Below are 27,859 nucleotides of genomic sequence, written 5' to 3'. Positions count from 1 at the left end.
CCCTCCAGCCAGCTCTGAGGTTCCCCAGTGGCTGAAACCAAGGCCCACAGACCCCAAAGCCCAGGAACATGGGACCAAGCCCTGCGATTCCTCTGAGCCCACATCCCGGGCCTCCACCCCAGGACCTGCCCAGCCCAAGTCCCTGTCAAGCTGCTTGGGGGAGCATGTCCCACTACCCACAGGACGCACCATGGCCAGGCAGGGATGCTGTGGGCTGAGGAGGGCAGCAGAGGTGAGGAGGAAGAGACTCATGCAAAAGTGGCGATTTTTATTTTCCTTCTCAGGCAGCCGCAGCTTCTAACCAACTGACAAAACCTTGAAGCACTAGGGAAGGAGCAGGCGCAAGGGTGGGTCTGGGGGACACCCTCTGGGCTCCAGGGCCCAGAGCTGACCTGAGAGGTAGGGGCTGCAGAATGTTGAGGCAAAACGCACCCCGAGCAGTGAGAGCAAATCTCAGTGGCTGTGTGTACTCAGGACTCATCTAGGGACAAGGTGGGTGAGAAGCTGCCGACCTTGCAGCTCAGCTGCTCAGGAGCCAGGACCAGACGCTGATCCCAGACTCCGGCAGGACCCAGAGCAAACAGGTCTCTATTAAAGATTCTGTACACCTGGTTTCTTGGGTGGAGGACACCTTTAAGGGCTTAAATAAATGGGCAGGGGTGAGGGATGTAGCGAGAACAGAGGGTGACTGTCCAGCCAGCAGGCCCTGGCCTCTGGCGCCCTGAAGTGGTGCTGAGCCCACACTGCCACCCACGTGGCCTGCAAGACTCCCCAGGTGGGGAAGGGGAGGGAAGGTCTCAAGGCCAGCTAGTCTCAGGCCCCGCCTCTCTGAGCAGACAGACAGAAGACAGGCGGGAGACAGGGCCTAGCGCAGGTCCTCCTCTTCACCCTGGATGGTCTTCTTGATGCGCAGCAGCATCGTGGTGAGCCACTGGTCCAGCCGTGAGATGGAGTCGTACTCCTTCACCTGCAGGGGCCGCAGGTGAGACAACCGCTGCCCCCACCCCAGCAGGGCAGCCGAGCTCCAGGCCCAAGCTTTTCAAGATGTGCTCTTGTCACTTTGGTCCCGAGAAAGAGCACAGGGGACTAGCCCTGCCTGCCCTCTCACTTCCCCCGGGGCAGATGGGATCGGCTAGGGTTGGATTAAATTCCTGGGAGCACCAGGGAAAAGTTGGGTGGCAACACCACCCAGAAACCAAAGCAGGCCAAGTCTGGGGTGGATACAACTGAGTTCCAGAATATCCAGGGCAGAGTGAGGAATGGGCAGGAGACCCCCGTGGGCAGGTCCGCTGGGGAAGGGGAAGCTGGCCCCCTCAGGTCCCTTCCCACTCTCCTCTTCCCTCCCTAGAGGCTCCTCCTCCTGGGTCACCCAAAGTGCCTAATGTGAGACAGCTTCCACTGCTCATCCTGGGGGACTCCCAGTGGTGCAAAGACCTTGGCCTTTGTGAGCAGACAGATGGGGGTTTGCACCCTAAGGGTCCAAGGCCAAGTCCCCTTCCTTCCTCAGCCTCAGGGCTGCCCCTTACAAAGCTACCCACACCTTGGGAGTTACTTGTAAGGATTTTGGGGCGACTGACTAAGGAAAGGGCCTAGGGACCAGAGACCAAAAAAGGTGAGATTTTGTGGGACAGCGTGTTGGAGAAGGGAGTCTGCTCTGGGGGTCACCCCCTTGGAGGGATCTGACCACCCACACTGGCCACTTACCGACTCTGTGTAGCTGTCCACATTCTGTTCCTCATGAGCTTCTAACAACTTCTGCAAACAAATGGCAAGCCGGGGTCAGGGAGGAGGCTAGCTGGGGCCTGGCCTGGACCAGATCCAAGCACAGGCTGGGAAGGGGTCTGAAGGTGAGGAGGTGGTCTCCCGTGCCACCAAGAGGGAGAAAGGGACGTGTCTCAATCTTGCCCACCTACTCATCAGAAATGACTCCCTCCCAGGGCACCTCCTGGCAGAATACCACAGGGTATGTATGTGTGCCTGTGTCAACGTCCAGCACCCAGCCCTGCCCCTGGCCTGTCCCTGGCTCTTCTCATCTAGAGACTGGAGAGCCAACTGGTAGAAAGAAGAAAACAAAACAAACCCTTTGAAAAGCACTGGGCATTGAAAAGCATTGGTAGCTATCCTACCTGGAGCCCAAGCAGCCAGGTCCTGTCCTCAGGAGCCCCTCGCCCTGACAACCCGACTGCCTTGCTCCACTGAGCCCAGCACTTACCTTCATCAGCTTGCACTCCCGGGAATCTGAGAAGGCCGGGAACAGCTCCTCGTACCTCTGGACAGCGAGCTGGGCAGTGGGGGAGGGAGGGAGAGGGAAGAACAGGGCAAGCCAATGAAGGGAGGGTCCGCTGGACACTGGCCTGGTAGGAGAGGGACCTGGCTGCTGCTAGCAGCCCTGAGCCGGCTCTCTGCCCTTCTCCCCCAGCCTCCAGTGTCACCTAACACTACGTTGGCGGAGTGCCAGCCTGGTTGCAGAGACGGTAGCAGGGATGGGGTGGGCTTCCTGGACAGGTGCCCAGGACCCTCATTATTGTGCCTGGGAAGGGGCAAATGACCTGTATGGTAGACCTATGTGGTAGGCCTGGGGCTGGCTGCTCCCCACGCTGACCTTCATGAGGACCCCAGGAAGGCCAAAGACGGCAACCCCATTTTAAAAATGGGAAAACACCCAGAGATGGCACAGGGGAGTGGGGCGGGGCTGTGACCACAGGCCAACAGGACCCCAGCTCACAGGCTGGAGTGTGCTCAGTGGTGGAATGCCTGCTGCACAGGCTCAAGGCCCTGGGTTCCAACCCCAGCACCACAAAAGAATCCTGAGCTGACAGCCACCTTGCTGGGCCCACAGAAGAGCAGGGCTCACAGGGAGGTGGCCAAACATAAGCACCACAGCCAGAGACAGCAGGACGCCCCAGACCTGGCAGAGGCCCCAGGGTCTGCCCGGGCTCCAGCTGACCAGAACCGAGTGCCCACTCCCAGCTCCTTCCCATGGCCAGCCCCTCTCCCCCAGCACTGACTCCTCTTGCCAAGAAGCCTTGAAAACAGCAAGGAGGACAGGGGCTGTGGCTACAGTCACGCCATCGAGAAGCGCGTGCTCGGCAGAGCAGGGCTGTAGCTCACTAGCCTCGAGGTCTCGATGAGGAACTCTCAGCCCAGCTCCTTCCTCAGCAAAAGGGGGTGACAGCACGGCCTTTAAGGGGTGCAGTGAGGATCTGGGAAGTACATCCACAAAAGAAAGGACCCAGTACTGGGTGAGCCAGAGGTAGGAGCTCAAAGCCTCTAGGGCCAGGCAGGTGACAGCAGGATGGGTTAGCCTCAGTACAGCTAGTGTCTCCCATGCAAAGGCCAACGGGCAGGGACAGATAGAGCAAGAGCACAACCCTCTCCCTATGGCAGCAAGGGGCGACCTGGTGATGACACTGGGGTCCTGCGGCCACGGCCTGGCTGGAAGGAGAAACTCCCAGCAGGCCCAGGTCTGGCTCACCTTGGCATTCAGCATGTCGATGCAGAAGTGGCAGAGAGCCGCCTTGAAGAAGTAGTCCTTGGCGCTGTACTTGAGAAGGGGGCTATCCATGGCGTTGGTTCCTACCTGTGGTCATGTGGAGGAGCCCAGTGAGCTCAGGATGGGCAACTGGAGGGCAGACTCACGGCCAGGCACTGGGGCTGGCTGACAGCCAGGTCCAGCCCTGGGTGAGGCCCTGTGACCTGAGGACCCCAAGGCTAGCGAGCCAGGGACTGGCCCAGGGTAGTCAGGAACTGGAACTGAGTGACCAGGACCTCCTGATGTGATAGGGCAGGGCTTGGGACAGGCGGAAACCAGGTGTCTGTAGGCCTCCCAGGGGCCCAGGACAGTGCAGAGGCGACACCCTGCCGTTAGGCCCACAGCAGACTGGCACTCAGTGGGCAGAGGGATGGCAGCTGCTCAAGCACGAGAGGCAGTGCCTGCACCTCTCCCCAGAGGCCAGCTGCTTGCCTTCCTCTTGGCCACAGCCCAGCCCTCCCCATACAGCAGAGGGGGACCATGTGACATTCCCTGCCTCCCACTGCAGAGAAGGGACCCTGATCTGCCACCCATGGCCATTCCCCTCCAGCTCACTGGTTGTGTGGAGGCTGCCTTTCTCTGGAGCCTGCAGGCAGCTCCTGTGTGGGGGTGGCAGAGCACACCCCAGGGAGGGTGGTGACACCACATGAGGGCCCGTGTGGGTGGGGAAAGCCATTAGCTGGGGTGAACGCTAGGTGAAGGCCACAGAGGCAGGCAGATGGAGACAGGGAGAAGCAGGGAAGAGGACAGATGAGAGCAGGACGCCGCTTTGGCACTTCTAAGCAGACGGTAAGGCCCGTCCCGTCCCTACCTGTTCGTAGATGTCAACTGCCTTCTGATATTGCTCCAGCTGGGCGGCGTAGCCAGCCACCTTTAGCAGACACTTGTTGGCTGAGCTGTGGGGAGGAGACGGATGAGCAAAGGTGGTGGCGAGTCCTGCATCACCACGACATGGGCAGGTGGGAGGAATACCTGTTAGACTCCTCGCCTTTGTAGTAGTCTGCAGACTGCTCGTAGTGGGCGATGGCCTGAGAAGACACGAGTGGGCACGGGCTGGAGGGGAGGGCAGGCCTGGGGTCGCACCGTTTACCCAAGCTCTGGCAGCACTAGGATTCTCCTGGGTGGAGGGAGAAGCTGTGGTCCTGGTAGGCGGCCCAGCAAGGCCTTGGCACCCACTCACCTTCTCAATGTCCACCAGCTCTGTCTCATAGATCTCAGCAATGGAAATGTGGTGCTTGGCTGCGATTGTGAATCGGCCCTGCAAGGACAAGGGAAAGGGCCACTGTGACCGAGACTTCGTATGTGACCCACCCCACCGTCAGCCATGGTCCCTCAGCTTCTGTTCCTCGGCCATGCCACCATGAAGCACGTAAGAGGGCAGACAAGGCCGACGCCTAGTGGCCCAGGGGAAATGCTGTGCTGCCAGTGGCCTGGGCAAGTGCCCCCGTGTCCTGGCCTGTATCCATCCTGTCTACAAGGCACAGGTGGATGGCGATGCCCCAAAGGTGATGTGAGTGGGCAGAACCTGGTCCAGAGGGGAAGAAAGATAAAGAATCACCAGGTGGAATGCTTTGGAGAAACCAGCACCAATGGCTGTAGAGTCCTACTGCCCAGGGGCCCTTCCCTGTGTGGCCATGGAGCCAGCCCTTCCCACAGGCAGGTACCTTGCCCTTCCACCTCCTCTGGGCATGCTCAGAGCTCCTCAAAGGAGCCCCAGGTTCCAAAACACTAAGTACTCCCATGTCCCTGGGCAAGGTGCCACTCTTGCCTTCCCACATTCCTCGACTATCAAATGGAAATCAGGGACAGCCAACCTCCAGGGCTGCTGCTGACCACCTGCAGTGTCTATGTCAACAAATGGCCACTGCTGTGACCGTTTAACTACAAGGATTGCTGCAGCCTTGCCCAGCAACTGTGTTCCTGCCTGGGGGAAGAGTCTGATCAGACAGGGGTGGCCTGTGACGGGGTAAGCAGCTTACAGGAGCCAGGGCAAATCTGTGTCCATCACCTGGCTCCTTGCCATGGCCTGCCAGCTGCCTCTCTGGCTGCATCCCTGGGGTAGGGCAGGGGCTAAGTCTTCTCTGGGCTCTGCCCTCTCCTCCTGGGATGCCAGGAGTTGCTCCTCACATGGGACCCTGGGCAACACCAGGCAAGGGGAAGGTGCTGGATCCACAGATGCCAATAATCAGAACTCCTGACACCAAACCCAGACCACCTAGAGGGTGGAGGCAGGAAATAAGGAGGGACTGCAGGGCTCCTGGCAAGCTGGGCGAGGATCCCGTCAGTCCAGTCCAGCTCAGGTGACCAGATTCTCCAGGGCTCCTGCTTCCCTGCTGGTCTTGGTAGTGGAGCAAGAAACACTGCTGGGTGCTAAGGCAGGGGAGGCAAGGCTGGGAGGCTGGGAGGGAACGTGACAACCAGTGACCTTACCATGTCTGTGTAGATCTCGATGGCTCTCATCAAACAGTTAATGGCCTCTGGGAAAGAAAGAGGAAGTGGAGAGAAGAAATGAGAGCTGAAGTCAGGGCGGCATATCCCCAGGAGAGCATGACGGCTGGTGAGAGCAGCAGGCGCTCAGGGCTGGGAGGAAAGGGGAAGGAGCTGATGGTCTCTGCACACTGTGGCGGCTGGGCATCTTCACAGGGAGACCTTCTCCCTTGGGCTGCTAAGAGTCTACCAGCTTCCTGGCAGCTCTAGGACAGGGCACAGCTGGAAAAGACAACCAGACTCCCACGGGTGTGCTGAGCTAGACATGCCAAGGCCCTGCTCTCAGAGACAGAGCTGCTTGCGGCAGGCGGGGCAGGGCTGGAGGTGCTGAGCCCAACATCTGAGGTCAACTGGAAGTAGCAGAAAAACCTGGATCCCACCTGGGTTCTGCCAGCCCTGGGTTCTGTAGGAGCCTAAGCATAATTTGTCCCCTATACCAGTCTCGCCTGGATCTCTGGCACAGGAGGCCAGATGCTGGGAATATCAGGACCCCTTAAGATGGACTTGCCAACACCCTTCTTCCCCACACCCTGGGAAGTAGTCGGCACAGCCCTCTGATCCTGGCCCATCACCACAGGCTCCTCAAGCTGCAGGTTTCACAAAAAAAAAAAAAAAAAAAAAAAAAAATAAGCACAGCAAAGTGGCACTGAGGAGGAACTCAGCCACCTTTGTTGTACTATCTCTTGCAAGATTTTAAATTTGGGAAAGGCTTTTTCTTCTTCTTTTTGAAAAGTTATTTGGAGACGAGAGAAGCATGAGTGGGAGGCATCTTCTAGCAGATAGAAATGAGCTCTCGGTGGGTATTTTTTTAAACATCAGTTTAATGCATCTCAGGAGCGGATGCTGGGGGAGGGAGGGAGGGAGGTGGAGGCAGAGGGCCTGGGCAGACCACAGGCCAATCACAGGTCCTGGTCCCCACCCAGTTGGCTGGGCAAGTGGCCTGAGCTCACCTGGGATAAGGACACCAACTTCCTCAGGGAACCACCTGAACAGAGCTGAGCTCTCAGAGGTCTACAACCCCTTCTACATGTACATACGGGAAAAATCTGTGTACTACTCTGGGAGTCTGTAAGTTCTGTCCAACTCTGAAAGGCCTCAGGGGACCCAAAAAAGATTCAGAGAATGTGCACCATTCAGTAAGGTTTGGAGACTGACGCTGGAAGAGGGAGGCAGTAGAGAGAGGAGAGAAAGGGGGCAGAGGAGATGGAAACGAGAACTGACAACAAATCAGTGGCTTGAAAAGTGTTAATTCACATCCACTCACAATTTTGTAACACAGCAGGTCTGGAAGCAACAGCTGAGCTAGCAGCTGGCGGAGAGGCCACGGCCTCCACCCTGGCCCAGCTACCAGCTGGCTCCCTCTGCTGGTCAAAGGCCAAGAGCTCTACCTGGCCTCCTGCAGGCAAAGGATGCTCCTCAGTGAGAACAGCAGCTGTCCCCCCAGCCTGCTGGCATGGGCTCTAGTCAGCAGACAGTGGCCCCTGCAGTGGCAGCAGAGGAAGAGCATGGACTCATGGAGCTAAGTCCCCTTTGTGCCAACTCCTTGATCTGGGAACAGCTATCCTGGAAAGTGGCAGGCTGCCAGATGACACCTGCCTCCTCCTGGAGGAGCTTCTGATGTGCCTTCCAACACTGGGCTTATCTCAGGTCATCAGGCCTCTGCATGTCCCTGGACAGAGCAGGCCCGGTTCCCTGGCCAGCCCCACCCCTCTGCCCACTCGCAGGGACTGGCGAGGGGCTTCAGGAGATTCAGCCTAATAGGGAGAGCGAGGCCCAGGCCAACCCACCCCACTCCCGCTGCAGCTGCTCCCCCTGGACTAGAGCCAGCACACTCTGCCTCTCCCCGAAGCCCTTCCTGACCACATCTAGGCCTCAGCCCACCTCCCCTCCTCAACAGAACAGGCACAAGTTCCAAAGCGAACAAGGAAGTGGATGGGTTAAAAGATGCCAGGGGTCTGGTATACAGTAGGCACCCACTAAATGGCAGCAGATGTGGAGGAAAGGGAAGACAAATGAGGGCTGGGGCACTTCCCTGCCCCGGGGACACATGCACTGTGTACACTCTGCTTGGCATTGAGCAGGCCAAGGAAGGGGACTTCCGGGCCCTAGTCCACACAAAGCAGCAGCCAGTGGTCTGGAGGCTCTGAGGAACCACGGACAGCACGCGAGGCCTCTCTGGCGCCACCAAGGGGCAGCTGCCCCCCTCTGTGGAGGGAAAGCACAAATCCCAAGTGCGGCCTCAGGCTCAGGAAGCCTCCCACAGAGACACTGGCCAGGCAGGGGAGGACTTGGGGTGAGGGAAGGCCCTTGCTAGGGGAACCTGGGCAGCAGGACCCCAAATGCACCCCCCAGCTGTTTCACAAAGAACTAGCCGAACTCAGAGCGCAGGCCAGGCAGGAACACCAGGCTGATGGGCACCAAGGGCTGCCCTTTTGGGGTCGTGTGTGGTTCAGGGCCCGGGGCCCTGCCAGCACATCATCTCACAGGAGACCTGTGCTTTAACACAGGAGCAAATGGAGCAAATGGAGGCTCCGAAGAGTCAGTGACTTGCCTGAGGTCACTGGATCCTCCCGGAGATCATGTATCTCCTCCCCTGCAGAGCCACATACAGCTGCCGAACCCATGTCCCTATGGGCCGACTGCCCAGAGGCAAAGCAGCTGTCACCCCCATGCAAATGTGCCCCTTTCCCCTGGCCACAGCCCCGACTGGAGCTGTGACTAGGGAGGGCATCTGGAGGTGGGGGCTGCTGCTGCCATCCCTGCCAGCACAAACCCTCTTGCAGCAGCGCCCTCCTTCCTCTGTAAAGGGTCCCCTCCAAACCTGTGTCCCCACCCCACTCTCCAGCTGCACCCTCAGCATGCTTTCCCACTGGTCTGGCCTCCTCAGCGGCCACCTTCTGTGCTTTCTGTGGCCAAGGATGCGCCACATCTGGGCAAAGCCCACAGCCCGCATGCTCAGATCAGAAACAGGGAAGGCTGTGTGACCACACTCCAGCCAGCCCAGGCTGCGGGAACAGCATGAGGCACATGCACACATCAGGCAGCCTGGCAGCGGCCACCTCAGAAACAAGTCCTTCCAGTCACTCCGGATGGGGCAGCAGCTGAGCGTCACAGATGCTAAGGTAGCATCTCCAGGCCAACCAGTTCCCCAGGGAGCAGGAGGGCCAGCTGGGGGAGTGCTCTGCAGAGGATGCTGAGACTCCCAGGCTGATTCAAGCTGAAAACAAACCCAGGGTCACCCTGGGTCACTGAGTCACCCAGAAGTTCTGCTGTGGCCCGGTGCTCCCAGCCAGGAACCCCTCTCCTGTCCTTGTCAAGCCGAAACCCCATATGTAACCACTTGGGCCAACCTCTGCGAGACACCAGCTAGACAGGAGTGACTGGTCAGTATGGGAATAGAAACGCTTCCTGCCTGCACGACCAAGGAGAGAGAGAGTGCACGGGAACTGTGCCCCACAATGCTTCCAGGTGCGGCAGCAACCCCCAGCGGTGGTGTGTAAGGCAGCATTTGAGGGGCCCTGGTGACACCAACCTCCCCTGCCGAGGGCAGGCCTTCATGCCAAAATTACAAATTCACCTATTTTCCATTCTCCTGAGAAGATCTTGACACTAGATGGTCATTTTTTAAAAAAATTTCTTTGCTTGCTAAAATTAGTCAGCAACCTCTGTCTGGCACAAAGGTTAAGAGGAAAACAAAACTCCTGGGAGTGGGCAGACAGGGCTCCGTGGTGGAGCACATGCTCACCACGTGCGAGCTCTGGCTGAATCCTGTGTACACACACACACATACACACCCAAAATAGCAATATCCCAGCCCCACAAAACCCCAAAGCATGGGCATGGGCTGTGCCTAGGCTTCACCACAAACCCAGTGGGACAATAACTGTCCTCTCCAAGTCAGCCCCACGCAAGGCTTCGTCCCCACTCACTCTCCTGTGGAGGAGCCTGTTCTCTGGCAACTGGATGCGAGGCTCTGTTCTCTCCGACTTTCCCCAGGTGCAGGGAAGCCAGGTAGGAGAATTTCCGCTCTTTTCGGCAGCGACTCCTACCTGGCTGGTCTTGGCGCCCCCGCTCCCTTCTGCATGTTAATTCTGACAACAGAACAGCTTTGCTTCTCTCCCTGGCAGGCGGAGGGTCTGAAATCTAACTCCCACTCCCAAATGCTCGCAGGCTAGGGGAGGGGAGTGACAGGCGGCACATCACAGGGTAGGGGGAGGCGGGGACCTGGAGCAGGACGCCGTGCCAGTGGAAGCACGGCCAATTCTGAAGTTAAGGCTGGCTTCACCTCAGCCTATCACATGTCAATCACTGGAAAAAAGAGAGCGGCTGGGACACCTGAGGACATGGAGGAGGGTGGCCGGCCGTGTGGCCCACAGAGGCCCTCACCTTGGGGGTCGGCTTTCTTGAAGGCGTTGCCAGCGTCCACAAAGCAGGTGGCCGCGTCATGCTTGCTCTGGAGCTGCAGGTGCAGCCGGGCGGCCTGGCAGAAGGCGCTCCCAGCAGCTGCAACAGACAGGAAGGGCACTGGCCTCAGTGGCCGCAGACACTACCCTAGAAGGCTGGGGACGCTAGAAGGCACAGAGAGTCCCACGTGGGCCAGGACTGGCTGCAGCAAGCCCAGCTGAGGCCCAGGCTGCAGGTCTCCTGAGCTCTGGGCTGAGGCTCCTGGTGGTCCCTCTGTAGTCTCTGAGGGAGGCAGGAAGCTGCTTCAAGGGACAACACTGAGCCCCAGACACTTTGCAAGAGGACCAGGGTTAGCCCAGCTCAAATCCCATGTTCCTCATCCTAGTCTCTGTGACATCTTCAGGGCCACCACTTCTAAAGTTCCAAGCCGCAACAGGCCCTGGAAGGCACGGTGGAGCTGAGTGGCAGAGCAGCCTGGAGGGGCAGTTCCGGGAACAGGAGGCAAGTGCAATTAGGATAAGTGACCCTCCCACTTGCTCCCCTTTCCCATCCTGCTCCTTGACCCCCAGCTCCCTGAAGCTCCTTCTAGTTCCCGCGCCTTGGGTCTCTGCCCACACTCTCTGGCCTCAGGCAGAGGCTGCAAGCTCCTGTGGACAAGGTACCATACTCGCTGCAAGGCAAGTGGCAGGGGACCCAGGGTCCACCCACTCCAGGGGCTCCATATACAGAAAGGGAGATGGAACATGGGTGGCAAGGGCTCAAATACAAATAGAAAAGTGCCCATTCCCAAGACCTCGTCCCCCAGGGCCTGAGCCACAGTTCACATGGCTCCTGACTGACTTCTGGGAGGCATCATGGTCTCTCCCACTGCTCGAGGGTTCCTGGCTCAGCAGGCTCCAGAATCTCGGAATTCCTGAGGCCGAGGTGGCCAGGCCCAGGCTCCAAATGGGACACACAGCCTTTGTGAGCTTCACTCTGTGGTTTTGTTTACTGTTGTCACTGTTTTTCTTCCCAGTACCAGGGGTTGAACCCAGGGGCACTTCACCGCTGAGCCATGTCTCTAGCCCTTTTCATACTTTATTTGGACAGGATCTCACTAAGTTGCTTAGGGCCACGCTAAATTGCTGAGGCTAGCCTTTAACTTGTAATCCTCCTGCTTTGACCTCCTGATGACTGGGATTATAGGTGTGTCCCACTGTGCCCCGCTCATTTATTATTTTCATTTTGGGTAACTGAGATGGAACTTGGGGGTAATTAACCACTGAGCCACATTCCCAGCCCTTTTTTTTTTTGAGTTGCTTAGGTCCTTGCTAAGTTGCTAAGGCTGGCTCTGAACTTGCGATCCTCCTGCCTCAGCCTCCCCAAGGTGCTGGGATTACAGGAATATGCCACCATGTCTTTCTTCATTATTATCATCATTATTATTTTTAAAATTTTCTTAGTTGTAGTTGGACACAATATCTTGGTGCTGAGGATCAAATCCAGAGCCATGCATGTGCTAGGTGAGTGCTCTACTGCTGGCCCCAGCCCCAGCCCCTTCATAATTATTTTTAAGAGCTCCAAATGTGGGTCCTAAATTTCAATATAAAAGGGCTAACAGCAGGGAGAATGGACTGGGACTTCTGTTTGAATCACTGGGGAGGTGGTAACCAATTTTAGGAGAAAAGTAACATGTATGTGAGTAAAAAATAGGCCTTCCTTCTCTTAGGGCCCTTTATGAGTCTGGGAGGATAAACACACGCAGCACCAGCTTTATAAACAAGGCATCTTGTGAAAGTTCAGAAAAACACTCTTCTAATTTTTGGGAAACCAGGGAATGGCATTCTCAGGACCTGGTGACAATCAACTCCGCCCTACACCCCGGCAACCTACCTCCATGGCTCATCCATGGGTTGACTTCCTCCTTGTCTAGAAAATTCCTCTCTGGGTTCCAAAACTATCTCTGGCGTGATCTCCTTGATCTGATCTAACACTAGAAGTACCAAGGTCTCCGGGCCTCTCCTCCAGGGACATGCAACCCCCAAATACAGCCTCACCTCAGTGCCCTCAAGGACCACCCCTGGCCCCTGCCTTCCTTTTCTCCCCAGGAAAGCTCTGCACCAGTGGGTGAAGCACCTGTGCTGCACCCTCAGGAGCCCTGGCTTTGGGACCCTGGTCCTGCTGGTTAGCAGTCATGGCACCATGATGAGGGGTGAGCCAAGCCTTAGTCTGAATCTCTAAAACGGGGATATTAATGGAACCCTCGTGGGTCACTGGGATGATTTTCTTAAGCTGTGTGCGATGGCTACTTCACAGCACTCTCAATAAATGGTAGCTGTGATTAATGTTATCCTAGAGTCACCAGGACACACCCTCAGCCCAGAATCATGAGTCTGATGGATGCAAAAGGGAATAGTTTCCAGGAAACCTGAAGTTCTGGGAGAAATCCTTCAAAGAACTAATCCAAGTTGGTCTACCAGATTTGACCATCTATTCATCTCCACGCTTTCCATCCTTCTCTATCTCTGTCCTCCCACCTTGACCTGAGGTGCAAAATATCTCACTGGACTTGGGCCAGTGGGTTCCTGACACTGGAGAGGGAGCCGCAAGTCGACCTCCCACCCAGGACAGCAGGACTGGGAGCTGAGCTCGGCAAAGAGCACGTACCACTCCAGTTTTTGGCCATTTTGAACAAGTTTGCTGCTCTGGCGTAGATTTCACACGCTTCCTCTATTTTGGATGAGCCTCTGGGGAAGAAGAAAAAGGAAAAAAGATAAGAAGACCGTCTAGTCTGTTATCAAAAAGAAAGCAGACATTCTGCCTCAGCGACAGTGGACATGTGTTCCCACCCTCAGTCCGATTTCCCTGTTAAGCCACCTCCCCCTGTCCTCCTGAGTCTGTGGTTCCCACCCCTGCACACAAAGGCACAATCTGCACAGGCAGAACGGCTACTGGCATGCTTCCTGGAGGGGACTGGGTGGGTGCTCTCAGGGAGAGTGGGGCTTCCTGACCTCCCCGTGCACCCAGCCTGACAGCCTCTTTCACTTCCCGCCTGGGTGTGGGGGGTGATCAACGGGTCCCAGCATCTGCAGATGCCTTTTCCCCAGAGACTGCAAAGCATTCTGGGGGACTACCCCACTGGAGGTGCCCACTGCTTCCTGGGTGCCTTGATCCTGTGCCTAGCACACGACCACTCTTCCATCAAGACCTCGCCACCCTGGGGGTGTGTCATGCCAATTCAGAACTGGCTGGATGCAGCACACAGAGCATACATTATTTTAAGAATAAACATAAAATGTTCCCATTTGGGGAAAGAACAACAGGGTGAAGAATAGAAACATACATGTTTATACAAACAGAATATCTCTAGACAAATACACAAGGCCTAGTGACAGCATCTCTACTGCAGAGTCGCAGCATGGCCAGCTGTGGGGCAGCTTCTTCACCACGCACCCTCATTTATACTAACTGTTTTAACCATCTGCGCATTTTATCTATTCATAAAAAAGATATTTAATATTAGGATTTAATTTGACCCTGTAGTCCAGAAACTTTTTACATTTCTAGCAATTTTCCCCAAGAAAGGAATTAGAAAAGTTACAAGAATATTCAGCATAGAGTTATTTAAAACACAAAACAATCCTCAAAAACTAAACTGTGCAATAAAACAGGCCTGGGAGATATAGAGGGTTCTTTCTTTTCTTTTTTGGTGGTGCTGGGGATGGACCCAGGGCCTTGCACACACCAGGCAAGTGCTTCATCACTGAGTTACACTCTAGCCCCAGGTTTAGGTTTTTAAAAAATAAAAATAGAGGCTGGGGTTGTGGCTCAGCAGTAGAGCACTCGCTTAGCATGAGCGAGCCCTGGGTTTGATCCTCAGAACCATATAAAAATAAATAATAAAATAAAGATATTGTGTCCAACTACAACTAAATATGTGTGTATGTGTGTGTGTGTGTGTGTGTGTGTGTGTGTAAATAAAACAAAGGGCTTCTTTGGGCAGCTTTACTCTGACTTCTTGACCTTCATGTGGCACACATGAATTTTCCTGAGCTTGGGGTCCTTCACCAGTAGCTCAAACCCTAAGTCCCTACCTTTGCTCTCCCTTCTTCTACCCCCCATATCCAACCAGGACTAGCCCATGAGGGCTGTGGTCTCTGGTCTCCTAACAGTTCAGACTCCAATCGCCAACAGAACCAGAATAAACCCTGCGCCCTTAGGAGTTCCACCAAACAGATTTCAAACTCTTCCCACACTTGACACAGCAGTGTTTAAAAGCCACACAAGTCACCCTCCCCATCCCACCCTCCACCGGTGCCCAGCAGCCCAATACTGTCCCCACAGCTTCAAGCTGTAGTGCAGGCGCAGGATGCAACCTGCTTGCAGCTCTGAACCGCTGAGGTCAGACTCACAGCCACACTCCTAGGCCCTACGCAGCAGGTCCAGGGCCTGCAGTGGGATCCGGAACCCCTGGATTCCGGAATTCCGGTGTTCAGATGACTGGGTAAGTCTGGAAGGGAAAAGTGAGGCTGACTCCTGCGCCAGCCTACAACTCCCGAGAGGGAATGGGCTGGCAGGGACCAGGCCCCCTGAATCCAAAACACACCAGGAAAGGTTCCTCCTCAGGTAAAGTCTACCCTCAGCTGTCCCCAGGAGGCAGCCTGAAGCACTAGGCTCCTCCCACATGCACAAATGACACCAAGCCTCTCTGTGTCCCCCAAGCCGCGCCTTGGCAGGCCAGTGGATTTCTTTAGAGCCCACTAGTGGCTGTGCAGAGTGAGCTTTCCCAAGCTTCCAGTAGTAGAGAATTCAGAGGGTCCCTCAGACCTGGCTGCAAAACACCAGAGGACCTTCTCTGGAATGGCCTTTTTTACGCTGGGGATGGCCCAGTGCCTTGCACATGCTAGTTAAGTGCTCTTACTTTTGAGGAACACCCCCCCCCCAATGTTTTCTTACATGTTCACAAATTTTAATCAGAGTCTGCCACCCCACAGACCCCCAGCTCATCCTTCCTTCTTTGTGGGTACAACCAAGACCTAGGCAGCTCCAGATGCTGTCAAAAGACCTTGGCCTCCTGGCAGGGGCCATTCTCCTGGGAGGCCCAATGCTGGTGAGCAACAGTAAGCAGAGTCATCCCAGCTGGCCTTGCTCGGCTCAATGGGACAGATCGGATCCCAGGCACAAAGCCGTCAGCTGCCTGGACTGAACCTCTCTGACCCCAGACTAAGCCGAGCCACCACTGTGCTGACCGTAGCAACTCTGACCGTGGGGTGGAGGAACCCGCACAGGGATTAATGCCCACACAGGCCCCAGGTCTGCCCTCTCCTTCTCTTGAACACCCTGGGCCTGGCCACTGCTGCAGTGGGTGACAATGGATTGCTGCAGTCGCATCCTCCTCTTCTGGAGTTTGGAGGCAAGTCCCCAAAGCAGGAAAGTGATTTGCATAGTTTAACTGGTAAATTCCGAAGAAGCCATTCATGTAGAAATGTCTCTACATGGGGGACAAATATCTGGTACTTTGTTATGTGCCAGGCACTGAAAATGAAAGCAACAAAGAAGGGCCTGGCCCTTGATCACAGGGACCCTCAAGCCGCCTCACAGTGACTGTGCACTCCAGGAGCTGGGACCTCAGGGATTCAGGAGCCATCCATGGGAAGGGACAAGTACTCAGGGCACGTGCAAAAGCCCTGAGGCAGAGACACAGGCAAGCTAAAGGAAGAGAAGCGGGGCCAGGATGGCTGTGGCACAGGGAGTGGCAGGAAGGAGCCAGGTGAGGCAGGCAGGGGACTTTGTGCTGGAGGCCAGGGCAAGATTCCAGCCCTGTTCTAACAGGGCAGAGAAAGACTGACAAGGCAGGAGTCTTGGTCCGAAGCTCATGCAAGGTGTCCCTCTGCATGGCTCACTCCAGGCTTTCTACTCCCATGTCGGGAGGGCTCATGTCACCTGTCTAAGGGTGGCCTCTTGACTGAAACTGCAAGCTCCTCTGCCTCTTGCATGAGATCCAGAAAAGCTCACTGGGCCTCCTCCTGAAGGGTCTAGGTGGCAGCACAAGTGACAGCTGACAGCCCCTCCCCCACTGGCCTCCTCCAAGCTGCCTCTGCGGCACTCTCCCATCCCACGGCTCTGAGCCACTGGGAATACAGGGAACTGGTTTGGGCCGTCCTGGTGCAAGGCTGTCTATAATTACCACTCAGCCTCTCTCCCCACCCTCCCGAAAGCGGAGGAAGCAGTCTCAGGTCTCCCAGGCACAGCCACCAACCTCCAGCAACTGCCATATGGAGGGGTGAGCGCTGCCAGGAAAGCACAGATGCCTGGCAGGACCCTGGCCAGGGGGTTCTGCAGGGTGATTTCAGTCTCCCTCCCTCCTTCCTCCATCCCCGGGCACTTCCTGGCTCCCTGAAACAGGCCACCCCTACCCCCACCTCCAGTTCCCCAAGGACCTTGCAATGCTGGGCAGATGGATGAATTCCTCCTCCCCTCGGCAGCACCACAGACCCCCGCCCGTTGCCTTGGTTATCAAGTCAGTACCCTCAGGAAGAAGGGACCTGAGGACCTGCCACCACCCTTACATGCCTCATAGCCTGGCTCTCAATTTGCTGCTTGTTTTCACAGTGACTATCAGTGGGCACTAACCTCCTGAGGCCACCACCTGAAGGGGTGCATCCAAAGCTGTGAGCCCTGCTTCATAGAGGAGGGTAAGGGACCCAACCAAGCGGACACTGTAGGGACTGGCAGGGCTGGGAGAGGGGCCTTGGGGCCCTGGGGATCCTGTCCTGCCCTCAGCTTGCCCTCACTTACATAGAAGAGTCATCGAGAAAACGAGGAGGGTGGACCAGGGCCTTGCTGCCTCCTAGATGAGGCAGCCTCACCACCCCAGCTTCCCTCTTCTGACACGTGGACCCTGCTCTCTCTGGAGCTGCACCCAGCCTCCGCTAGGCTGGGAGGATCAATGAAGCCAGACCCCCCTAGAGCCCCCCAGCATAGTCCAACAGGAGAGGGGATGTGAGCAAAAGAGGCACAGGCGCTCCCTTGGGTCCTGCTCCTCCGCTGGCTGCCCTCAGGCCTCTGCCTCCCCTACCTATATTGACCAGCCACTGCCTCCAGGCTCTGCAGTGCCCTCCCAGATGGCTCTGGGCTCCAGTAGCTCTGCCTTCTACCCTCCCCACTGCTTGGCCAGGCAGGGGGAGCAGTGATGGCAGGCTAAGGCCCCATGTGCTGACCCTCTCACAGTACGCCTACAAGGCAAGGGCAAGGGGCAGAGAGAGAATGACTCTGGAGCATAGTGACCTGGGCAGGAATGTTTCAGGTAGTTTTACTAAGTGTGTGGCCCTGGAGCCTCTGTCTCTTTAGCTGTAAAGTGGAGACAATGAACCTGACCTGGGAGGAGTCTCTAAGGAGTGTGTAGCAGGAAGCAGGGGCCTGAGTGGCTGCCACTGGAGGAGGAGGAGAGAGGCACTCCAAGGGGTGCCGGTTCCAATGGGAACTCCGGAGTCACCTGTGGTGCTGGAAGAAGTGCTGAGGGCAGTCAGACAGGTCTGGGCTCAAATGCCAGCTCACCGCTTGCAGCCTTAGTTTCCTCATTTGTCACTGGGATGGGTCTAACACCACGCAGGCTGCTGGAAGCATGAGCAATCTCACAGAGCACCAGCTGAGTGTCCACCATGCCACAGGGGCCACTGAGAGCACAGTGAAGTCACCGACTCAGCATGGGCTGCATCTCCTTCCACTCTGGGCAGCTAAGTGTTGCCCCCCTTCTGTTTCCAGAGTCCTGGGTCTCCCACCAGCCTGCCCCTGCCTCATGATGCTGACATGGTTAGCCCTGCACCCACTGATTCAACTATCAGTGGATCAATATTTTTTAAAAAACTGCATTGTACTGAACATATAAAGACTTGTCCTTTGTCATTATTCCCAAAGCACATGGCATAACAAGTACTTCTGCAGGACTTACATTGTATCAGGTATCCTAAGCAACCTGTAGGTCACAAATATCAGACATTCTAGAGGGACTGGAGCCTGGGCAGACTTCGGTATCTGCTGGGGGATGGAGAGTGTTCTTAGAACCAATCCCCTGGGATGCTAAGGGATCACTGTGCCTATCTGAGGGCCCATAGCCCTCTAGTTGGCTCAGAGGCAAGGACTGTGGCTGCCGCCTGACCTGGCAAGAGGCCCACGTTTCTTAAAGTGCTGCCCTCTGCTCCCAGCAGGGCCACCCTGCACCACAGCCCCAGGGTGAATGTTTCATTTCCTCAAAGGATATGCAGAAAGCTCCTCAACTCTTAGCAGCCCGGTTCCAAGCAGGAGGAGCACAAAACCTCTGGATAACCAAGCAGCAAAATCCCATCTGCTGAGAAAGCCAGGAACGCTCAGATTCCCCAGAAACCCCGCGTGCCCTCAGGAAACACACCATGCTGGGACTGGACAAGAAAAGCCAACTTTTCAGATGTGGATCTTGGCAGCCAGCACAGTGATTCACCATGGCACCCACTGGAAAGGACAGCAGGGGCTACTCCAGGTTGTAGGGGATCAGGAAACAAAGCTGGAGACTCATGCCTAGACCAGCTCAGCGGAGACCCCTGCAGGCCCTGCTCAGGGACACCCACCCTGACCCTGGCAGTAATTCTTCGCTCACAAAAGCAGGCCCTCCAGGGCTTTTGATGTCCACAGGAGATACAAACAGGAACTGACTTGTCAACATCTGAGCTTTAGGAACATGCTGTTTGTTTACAGAACACTGACACCTCTCTTTCAACTCTATTTCTCCAGCACCTCCAGTTCAACTTCCAGGACACTGTCTAGTAAGAACAGCCCTCCTGAAGCACTGTGGGGGCCCAGCAGGGTCTCAATGTGCTCCTTGGGACAACCCCAGGAAGTAGGCATCGTTCTGGTTTTCACTTCACAGGTGAGAAAACTCCTGTACATGTCAATGTTCAAGAGGAAAGGAGTCTTTATTTGAGATTTGGGATGGGGAGACCTTAGGGCTGAGGAGGAGCAACAGGGCACAGAACTACTGTTCAGAACCTGTATAATCCCACAGGGGCTCCGCAGGGAAGTCCCTGGACCCCCTGGGAGACCAGAGCAGGAGGAAGGGAAGGGAAACTTGCTTCTCCCTTGCCCTTTTCCACCATCTTACTGTGCTTCCAGAGCACAGGTGTTTGCTACTCCTTCACCCCCTATTGCCCCCTACTGCCCAGGGAAGGTACAGAAACATCTCTAACTGCTACTGCTGTGGCCCTCAATGGCTGCTGGTACATCAAAGCCCCTAGAGTCTGGCAGCCTGAAAATAAGGAAGAGCAAAGGCACCAAAAGCAACCCACAAGCATCCCAGGGGAGGGCTACTATACCTGGCCTGCTTGACATTGAGCAGAGGCTTCTTCATCAGGGAAGTTATCATCAAAGAGGTTCCCAAAAGGGGTGGGAGAAGCACCAGAGATGAGCTGAGCCCCAGCACGCCCTTCTCAAAGCCTTGAGTGAAGGCCAGCTGGGAAATGTTTAACCAGGGCGAGCCTAGCTCCAGGGGAGGAGGCACTAGGGAGTGGATCCCGCCCCTAAAGTAGGTTCTCTCTCTCTTTTTTTTTTTAAACATTTATTTATTTTAGTTTTCGGCGGACACAACATCTTTGTTTGTATGTGGTGCTGAGGATCGAACCCGGGCTGCACGCATGCAAGGCGAGCGCGCTACCGATTGAGCCACATCCCAGCCCTAAAGTAGGTTCTCTTGAACTGACCTCTGGACACGCTCCCAGCTCCCAGACTCGGGCTCCAGGTGGGCCTTGCTCACTCCCTGGTCAGCACATCCTCAACTCCTCATGAAGTTGCAAGGGACCAAAGGAACCCACCTGCTTTCCTTCAAATATTTGGAGAAAACTGCCATGGGGAGTTAACCAGAGGGTGGCAGAAAACCAAACCACGGACTTTGTAAGCATCCTTCCTAAATGTGTGCCCAAAAATGGATGTGAGCCTCCAGGAGAAACTATGTTTGTAGCACAGCAAAGTGGCTAAGCAAGAGGGCTGTGGAATCAGGCAGGCCTGGGTCTGAGCACTGCCTCTCCCACTTATTGTCGCTCTGTGCAAATAAATCGACTTCTCTAAGCTCCCTTTATCCACCTCCACAGGGATTCTGTGAGGACTAAATAAGGGTAAGTGCCAGGTCCAGGCCTGACTCAGAGGCAGAGGGAGCACTTCACAAATAGTATCTTCTAGTTCTGCTGTCACTGCTACAGCCTCCAGCCGTCATTCTCCCCCACACCAGCTGCAGCCCCTTTGAAAGGGCAAATGGGAAGCTTCCAGAACTGGCCCCACTAAATTTCTGTGCTACCCAGCACCTCCTCACACCCAAGTCCTTGCTTACAGGTCGCATCTGTCCAGTCCTGCCTCACTTCCCCCACCTGCCCATTCTAACATGATGCTCTCACTTGGCTCTCCCCGTACTAACCCTTCGTAACACAAGCGTTGCTCCTCTGGGCCTTTCCTCAAGCTGTCTCCACTACCTGGAGTGCTGCTCGCTCTCAGAGTGCACTCCCAGAACTGTTCAGCCCCACCCAGATGGAGACCTCTTCTCTAGGAAGCCCTTCCTGGTCCCTCTGGATCTTGGTACCCACTGTCATTCTGGGTAGATCATCCCCTCACACTAGACCTTTGCTTACATTATCCCTGTGGAGTTGCTAAGGCTGGCCTCAAACTTGTGAGCCTCCTCTTGAGTAACTGGGATTACAGGTGGGTGTCACTGCACCCAGCTAAACTGCACTATCTCTGCCACCTATAACATCCTCCAGGTACCTGCTCCCTTGCATGTCACAGTTCCTTAGAACCCAGCTCACTCCTGAGGGACACCCTCCAATTCACACAGCATCCTCTCAGTTCAGGAACTTCACATAAAGGTCATAACCTGGTCCTTCCTTACATATGACAATTTGGCTTTACTAATACTTGGCTAGTATTAACCTTGCCTTGCCCTCCATATGGCAAGTGTCTCAGAGGTTCAGGGGCTCCCCACAAACATGGATCAATGGTACACTAATCTTTGGGCCAAAAGGACCAGACATTAAAAACCACCAGGAAAACTACCGCTGAAAACTGAAATCGGGGCCCACCCCAAACACTGAACTCCTCCATTCGCGAGGAAGGAAGACACACACACCCTCTCAGTTGCAGCCTTTAAAATACAACATTCCTCACTTCATCAACACAACCCATCTGACCCGGATGTTTCTCTACGTCAGGCAATTCATCCACATTCTTCAAGTTCTTTTGCTAAACATTATCCAACCTCAAATAATGAGGACTGGCTCCATCTCCTCTCCTGGAAAGATCCCTCCCTTTCCTTTCTTAGCAGCCATGGCCAGGCTCCTAACACAGTCTCTTCCAACCCCCAGGCCCTCCTGCCAAGCCCTTTCCCCAGGCTTCTGGCAGCCTATGGCCTTCCCCAGGCTCCGCCTCTCTGGGGTTCCTCTGTGTCCCACCCCACCACAGTCCTCCCTTCTCACCAGCCCACCCGGCACCTTTCCCAGTCCTCCTCCATCTCAACAACTCCCACAGCCCTGTTCAGGACCCCCAGCCTGCTCCTCCCCTCTCCTCCCAGCTCCCCTCAATCTCCTCTGCCAGAGCCTCAGCTTCTTCTCCCGACCCTCCTGAGGCCTCCCCAAGGAAGGCCCGAGGCTCAGCGCCCTCTCCCCGTTCCTCTCCAGGTCCTCTCTCTACTTCCCAGGCCTTCCCTCCTCTCACCCCTTCCAGGCCTCTCCCACCTTGGTCCCCTTCAGCCCCTCACATGCTCCAAACCTGTTGCCATCCAGCTAGTGACATTTACAGGGCTTTCACCACACGCCAGATTCAGTTCTAAACACTTCACACAAATTTGATACTTATAACAAACTTCTGGAATTGATTTTACCAGCTATCCCTTTATCGGGGAAATCAGCTCATCCAAGACCATGAAGGAAATGGCAGAGCCACATTTCACACCTGGGCTTTTGATGCTCCTAAGCTACCAAGAATCCTCAAAGGGTGGTTGGCTTTTATGAGCTGACAGGAACCTTATGTACCCCTCTGCCACCTCCCGGCGTTAGCTCTGCTCCCAGACCTAGAGGCCTTATTGGAAGGCATGCCACGGTCACCTCTCCTGACTCCCCAGGCTTAGGACCCATACAGCAGGCCTCTGACCCCCCGCCCCCCTTCTCCCTGTCCCCCTCTACTCCTCCCCCAGGTGGGTGTCATCTCCCCCAGCTGCAGTCCCCAGCTCTCATCCCAGGCCGCCTCATTCTTAACTCCACCATCTGGGTCCTCTGCTCAGGTCTCCTTTAGTCACTTTTTACCAGGGCCAAACTCACCCAGCCTCCCGGGCACACCCATTTCACTCCCAGGATAACCTACTCCTGACCGCTCTGCCGGGTGTCAGATATCGGCACGCCCATCACCCAGGATCCACATAAACCCACTGCCACCGGCTGCGGAAAGGTCGGTCCCTCCGGCAGGTGTCCCGGGTCCCAGGACCCTTCAGACAGACTCCCCAGGAGCTCTAAAGGCTGCGGAAGCCGGCTTCTCTCCGGCTCTCTAGCAGGTACCCCCCAAGGCCTCAGGCCGTATTTCCCTTGTCCAGTTCTCCTCTGGCCCTCGGCCAGTCTTCAGCCCGAGTCCCCTTCCCCAACTCAAGATGACGTCGCCTCGGCCTGTGCGACCTCATTCCAGGTCTCTTCCACCATCTCAGACTTTTTCTCCTCGAACCCTGTAACCACGGCCCGGGTCCCTCAGTCCGTGTCCCCTGTAACTTCGGACCACGTCACCACGCGGAATCCCCTCTGACCCTTGGGATCTACCCCGCCACCTCAGACCACGACCCTTCGGCTTCTCAGCCTAGGTCCAGGCCCACCCCTCACCCTCTGGGTTCTTACCCAAAGAGACCGGAGAAGAAGGACTGCGAGTTCTTCACTTTGCGCTCCGCCTCGGCCAACAGCGCCATGGCCTCCGCTTCCTTCCCGGAGTTATCCATGACAGCCACAAAGGTTCTCAGCAAACCTCCGGACCCAGGACCTGGGAGGACTCCGCCACCGCTGAGCCCCGGTACACCGGCCGAGGGAGCTTAGCGGGTTGCGTTGACGTCGCACCGGCGCCCGCCGCCTGAGGCCCGGAGCCATGTGACTCGCGCCCGCCAATCAGCACTCTCGCAGAGCGGCGCGAGCCCCACCGGCCACGCCCCCGCCAGTCTCCGCACGACTTCCCGTGACTCACGACATCCAATCGGCGCCCTGAGACCTCAAAGCAAGCGCATATACCCGCGTAGGGCTAGCTTCCCAGAGCTTGGTAGGACACCTACACGTGACTTTCCAAAAGCCAATCGTAGTCCCCACTGCTTAAGACCCGCCCCCAAGGTACTAGTGTTCATCTTCCTCCACCAATCAGCGGCAGCCCTCAGTGCGACGCTCCCCTCCCTGCGGAACCTGTGCGCTAGTCAGCTGACTGCTAAAGCCCACGTGATGCATTTTGGCCCACACCCGGCTTGACAGTTCCTTTGCGCAGTCTAGTCATTTCTCCGCGCTTTTTATATCACGTCATTCTTTACTTGGAGAGGCCTTTTGTCATAAAAAGGAAACTATTTTACTTCTTGCGCCCTCTGTCGACCGGTGCTGTAAGTGGCACCAGAGAAGTGCTTAACAGGAAAGAAAAAAACAACAAAAACACAGAGGTTCTCAAACCCTAGTTTCATACAAAACAGCTGAAGAGAGCGTGTTAAGAATTCAGTTCCAGCACACATAGTGCCCAGATTTTAGGTTTTTAAAACTCTCCATAAAAGAAACCAGGGTACCTAGGAGAAATGGCTGGTTCTAGGACTGAGCAGGAAATTTTACAGGATGAACCAAGTACATTTCACAATGCCAGAAAGGAAGTACACAAACACACCAAATAATGTGTTTGTCTAGGAGAACCAGGAGTCATGAAAAGAGATGCCAGTGTTCAACCTGGAACAATCTGAGTAACAAAGTAGTATTGGATTATAACTCAAAAGCATAAAATATTCATGAGCCCATGCTAATATAAATAAACAACTATATACTGTGAAAATAAATGGGGAGAAGAGACAGGCAGCCTGTTCAGAAGAATTCCAAATATTTTTTGTAGATACCCTGCCCTCAAGAAGTTGGAGCATGATTCCCCAACCTTAATTACCCAACATTAGAATGTGGACGTGCCTATGACGTCTTTCCAGGCAAAACAGCATGGGAAGTGGGTGCGAGCAGGAAGGCTTAAGTTCACAATGGAGAAACCTGACATTGTCCACTGGGCAGTTAAGATTAACATAAAAAATGATGTCGTATTGATAATATGGACCCTTAGTAACGTGATTAAAACACCATTTCTGTGGTCTTCCTCCAGGTCCAATCATGAGGAAAAACACGTAAATACCAATCGAGGCATTTTCCAGAAACTCTTGACCCCTACTCCTCCAAACTGTCAAGTCATCAAAACAAGGGAAATCTGAGAAACTGTTACAGCCAATAGGAGCCTGAGGACATGACTGTTAAATGTAGCATGGTAAACTGAGTGAAATCTTCGCCTAGAAGGACATTGGTAAAAACAAAGAAAATTGAAATAATGGACTGTTAATAATATTGGGTTGATATTGGTTCATTGATTGTAATAAGTGAACCATACTAATTTAAGATGTTAAAAATAGGGGAAACCAGGTGTGGTATATAGGAGATTTTCGTTGGTACTATATTTGCCAATTTTTCATAATTTTAAACTATTCTAAATGTTTTTTTTTTTTTTTGTAGTGCTGGGGATTGAACCCAGGGTCTTGCACATGCTAGGCAAGTGTTGTACCATGGAAACAACAGCCCCCTCTAAAAGCCTTCTTTATATAAAATCAGGTTCCAGGCACCTACCCTCAATTCCAGTTCTGAAAGTGCAGAGCACAGGAATCTGTATTTTTTCCCCTTTATAGAACCCCAGCAGATTAGGAGGCAGATAATTCAGGGCCCAAAATTTAAGCAAACACTGTTATTTGGGTGGGGTGTTGGCTGGGTAGGGTAGCAAAAGCTACCTAAGCTCCCTTCCTCCTTAGGCTCCCCTGAACCACTCCCTTGTATGGTCACCACTGTGTTCTGACCACAGAGCAGGCGGGGCCAGTCTGGATTATCATGCACAGTTTCAGTTCTTCCCCTGTCAAGGCAACACTAACATCAAAGCTTCCATTTGCTTTAAACTGCTAAATTTCAGGGTAATTTGTTCAGCAGCAAAAGATAATGAACTCATTCTAACCCTTTAAGCCAGTCTTTCTTTTCCAGAGTCATTGAATTTAGTCATTTGTTAGACCCAAACATTATCAGAATAGAATGCACATTAAATAGTAGTAGATAGAGGTCATAGGTGCATCTGCCAGGGACTTAATTTATATTTTCTCACTTAACTGATACATGGTGGGAGGCACTCTCCACACCCATCATCATCATCATTATTGTAATACTGGGGATTGAACTAAGGGCACTTTACCACTAAGCTATATCCCTAGTCACTTTTTTTTTTTTTTTTTTTTGGAGACAGGGCCTCACTTAAGTTTGGAGGCTCTTGCTAGGTCAGAGAGGCTGGCCTTGAATTTATAATCCTCCTGCCTCAATTTATTGAATTGCTGGGATTACAGGCCTGCACCATGGTGCCTGACTCTTCCTCCCATTTTAAAAATAGAGAAAACTGAGGCTAAAGCAGGAAAGTGACTTGCCCTAGGTCACAATGACAGAAGAGGAGCCAGGGTGCAAATTCAGGTTCATTGGAGACCTGAATTCTTTCCTTTAACAAAAGTATTCCAACTGCTTCAAAAAGGCCCCTCTGTGAGACCGTGTGACACTACCCCTACTGTTCTTGCCCTGCCATTACTCAAGACACAGAAGACACTAGTGCAAACATCTTCCTGCCATCTTCAATCAATCCTCTCCCTTTACTCTTTCCCATTGGAGTTAACTGCATTGCCTCAGCTGCTCACCCCAAACCTACCATGCTGACCTTGATCTTTTCCTTACGCTTCCCCCTGTTGTGTGACAAACTAACAAGCCCATGGACTCCACTTCTAAAATGTATGCCTCATCCCCAAGCCTCTGGCCCTCTTTGCCAGCCCAGGCCACCATCATCTTACCTTTGAGCCTTCTGTCTACTCTGGGAGCTTCCGGTCTCACCCTCTTCAATCACCACACAAAAACAACTTTGTTGTTGGTGTTCTTTTTTCTATTTTTTGTTTCTGGGATTGTACTGGGGTGCTTTACCATTGAGCTACACCCCAGTTACTTATTTTTTGAGACAGGGTCCCTCTAAGTTACTCAAACGGGCCTCAAATTTGCAATCCTTTGGTTTCAGCCTCCCAGGTCACTGGTATTACAATGTGCCACCATGCTCAGCTATGCAGTTGTTTGTAGTGGCACCTGAGATGCCATTTCCTGGCCTAACACCCTCTGCTAGTTTCCCATGGCAGAGTCTATGCTTGGTCTCCCGTCTATGCTATGGCCTGGGATCCAGATCTCAACCTCCCCATGTGCCCACTTAACATCTGCCGTGTCCTCTGCACCATCATTTTCTTCATGTTATTTTGTAGCTGACACAGTGGTCTGCTCTGCCCAGTGGCCACTTGTTTCGTCTTCTTTTCTTGGCTAACAGGATTCAAGTTTTGTTCAGGTGGCAACAAGCTTCAGGGAACAGAGTTTTCCCCTGTCCTGGAGACAGATCTTGAATGTTCAAGACGACTGCGGTCATTTTCCTTCCCTGTCAGGGACCAGTTTAGAACTCAGCACAGGCCACAGTCCTGACCAATGAGGTGTAAGGGGTAGTCTGCTGGAAAGCACTGCAGGTTTCCCTTGGGAAACACAGAAAAGGAGGCCCTGCTCTTTCCTGCCCCTCTGGCCTCTGCTACAGGTGAGGTACTGCCACCGCCTGCCGCCAGGGGTCCTTCAGTTCACAGCTGAGCCACTAGAGCCACCAGTGTCCTGATGCTTAAATCATTGTTACTACGGACAAAGCATGTCCCCTCCCTGTCTTATCTAAAATCACCTTGTTTGCTTATTTATTGCTTCTACCTTCCTGCTCCTAAAATGGAATCTCCCTGAAGAAAAGGGCTTTGTCACTCTTGTTCACCACATCCCCATGCAAGGACTGGGAACTGTCTGGCATGTCCTACTGCAAAGTCTTAATAAATGCATACTGGACTGACACACAGATGGACACGTCCAACTTCACCAGGCCCTCCTGGAAGGTGCCAGCAGTCTCGCCTCTCCACCCTAACAGGTGGCTGTGGCCCAGAAGCCTCTGTGGGATCCATGGCTGGAAGTCAGAAGACAGCTGCTCAAGAACCCAATTTAATAAGATTTACAAGTAGACACGTACAAAAACACACTAAACAATGTACAAGTCATCACGAGACAAGGGACTCTGGAATGCAGAAAGGCCCTGCTCCGGAGGGGGACCCAAAACGTTGGAGAT

At 54.4% G+C, this 27,859-nt stretch overlaps 1 protein-coding gene across 1 annotated transcript; it reads right to left on the bottom strand.

Annotated features, from left to right (window-relative positions):
* Nucleotides 1-248: 248 nt before the first annotated feature.
* Nucleotides 249-23,573, bottom strand: NAPA (NSF attachment protein alpha). The gene is made up of 11 exons (XM_081273188.1): nt 23,290-23,573; nt 13,070-13,149; nt 10,406-10,522; nt 5,963-6,009; nt 4,713-4,790; nt 4,505-4,560; nt 4,344-4,428; nt 3,476-3,580; nt 2,213-2,281; nt 1,705-1,755; nt 249-967 (listed from the first exon to the last, which is right to left on the bottom strand). The coding sequence occupies exons 1-11, from the start codon at nt 23,385-23,387 to the stop codon at nt 866-868; spliced, it is 888 nt and encodes a 295-aa protein (XP_081129314.1). The 5' UTR covers nt 23,388-23,573; the 3' UTR covers nt 249-865.
* Between the last annotated feature and the right edge of the window lie 4,286 nt (nt 23,574-27,859).

The sequence above is a fragment of the Spermophilus citellus genome (assembly GCF_964194105.1).
Source record: "Spermophilus citellus genome assembly, chromosome: 18".
Classification (NCBI taxonomy): domain Eukaryota; kingdom Metazoa; phylum Chordata; class Mammalia; order Rodentia; family Sciuridae; genus Spermophilus; species Spermophilus citellus.
Note: the sequence above shows the minus strand (reverse complement) of the source record. Positions and strands in the feature narration are given on the sequence as shown.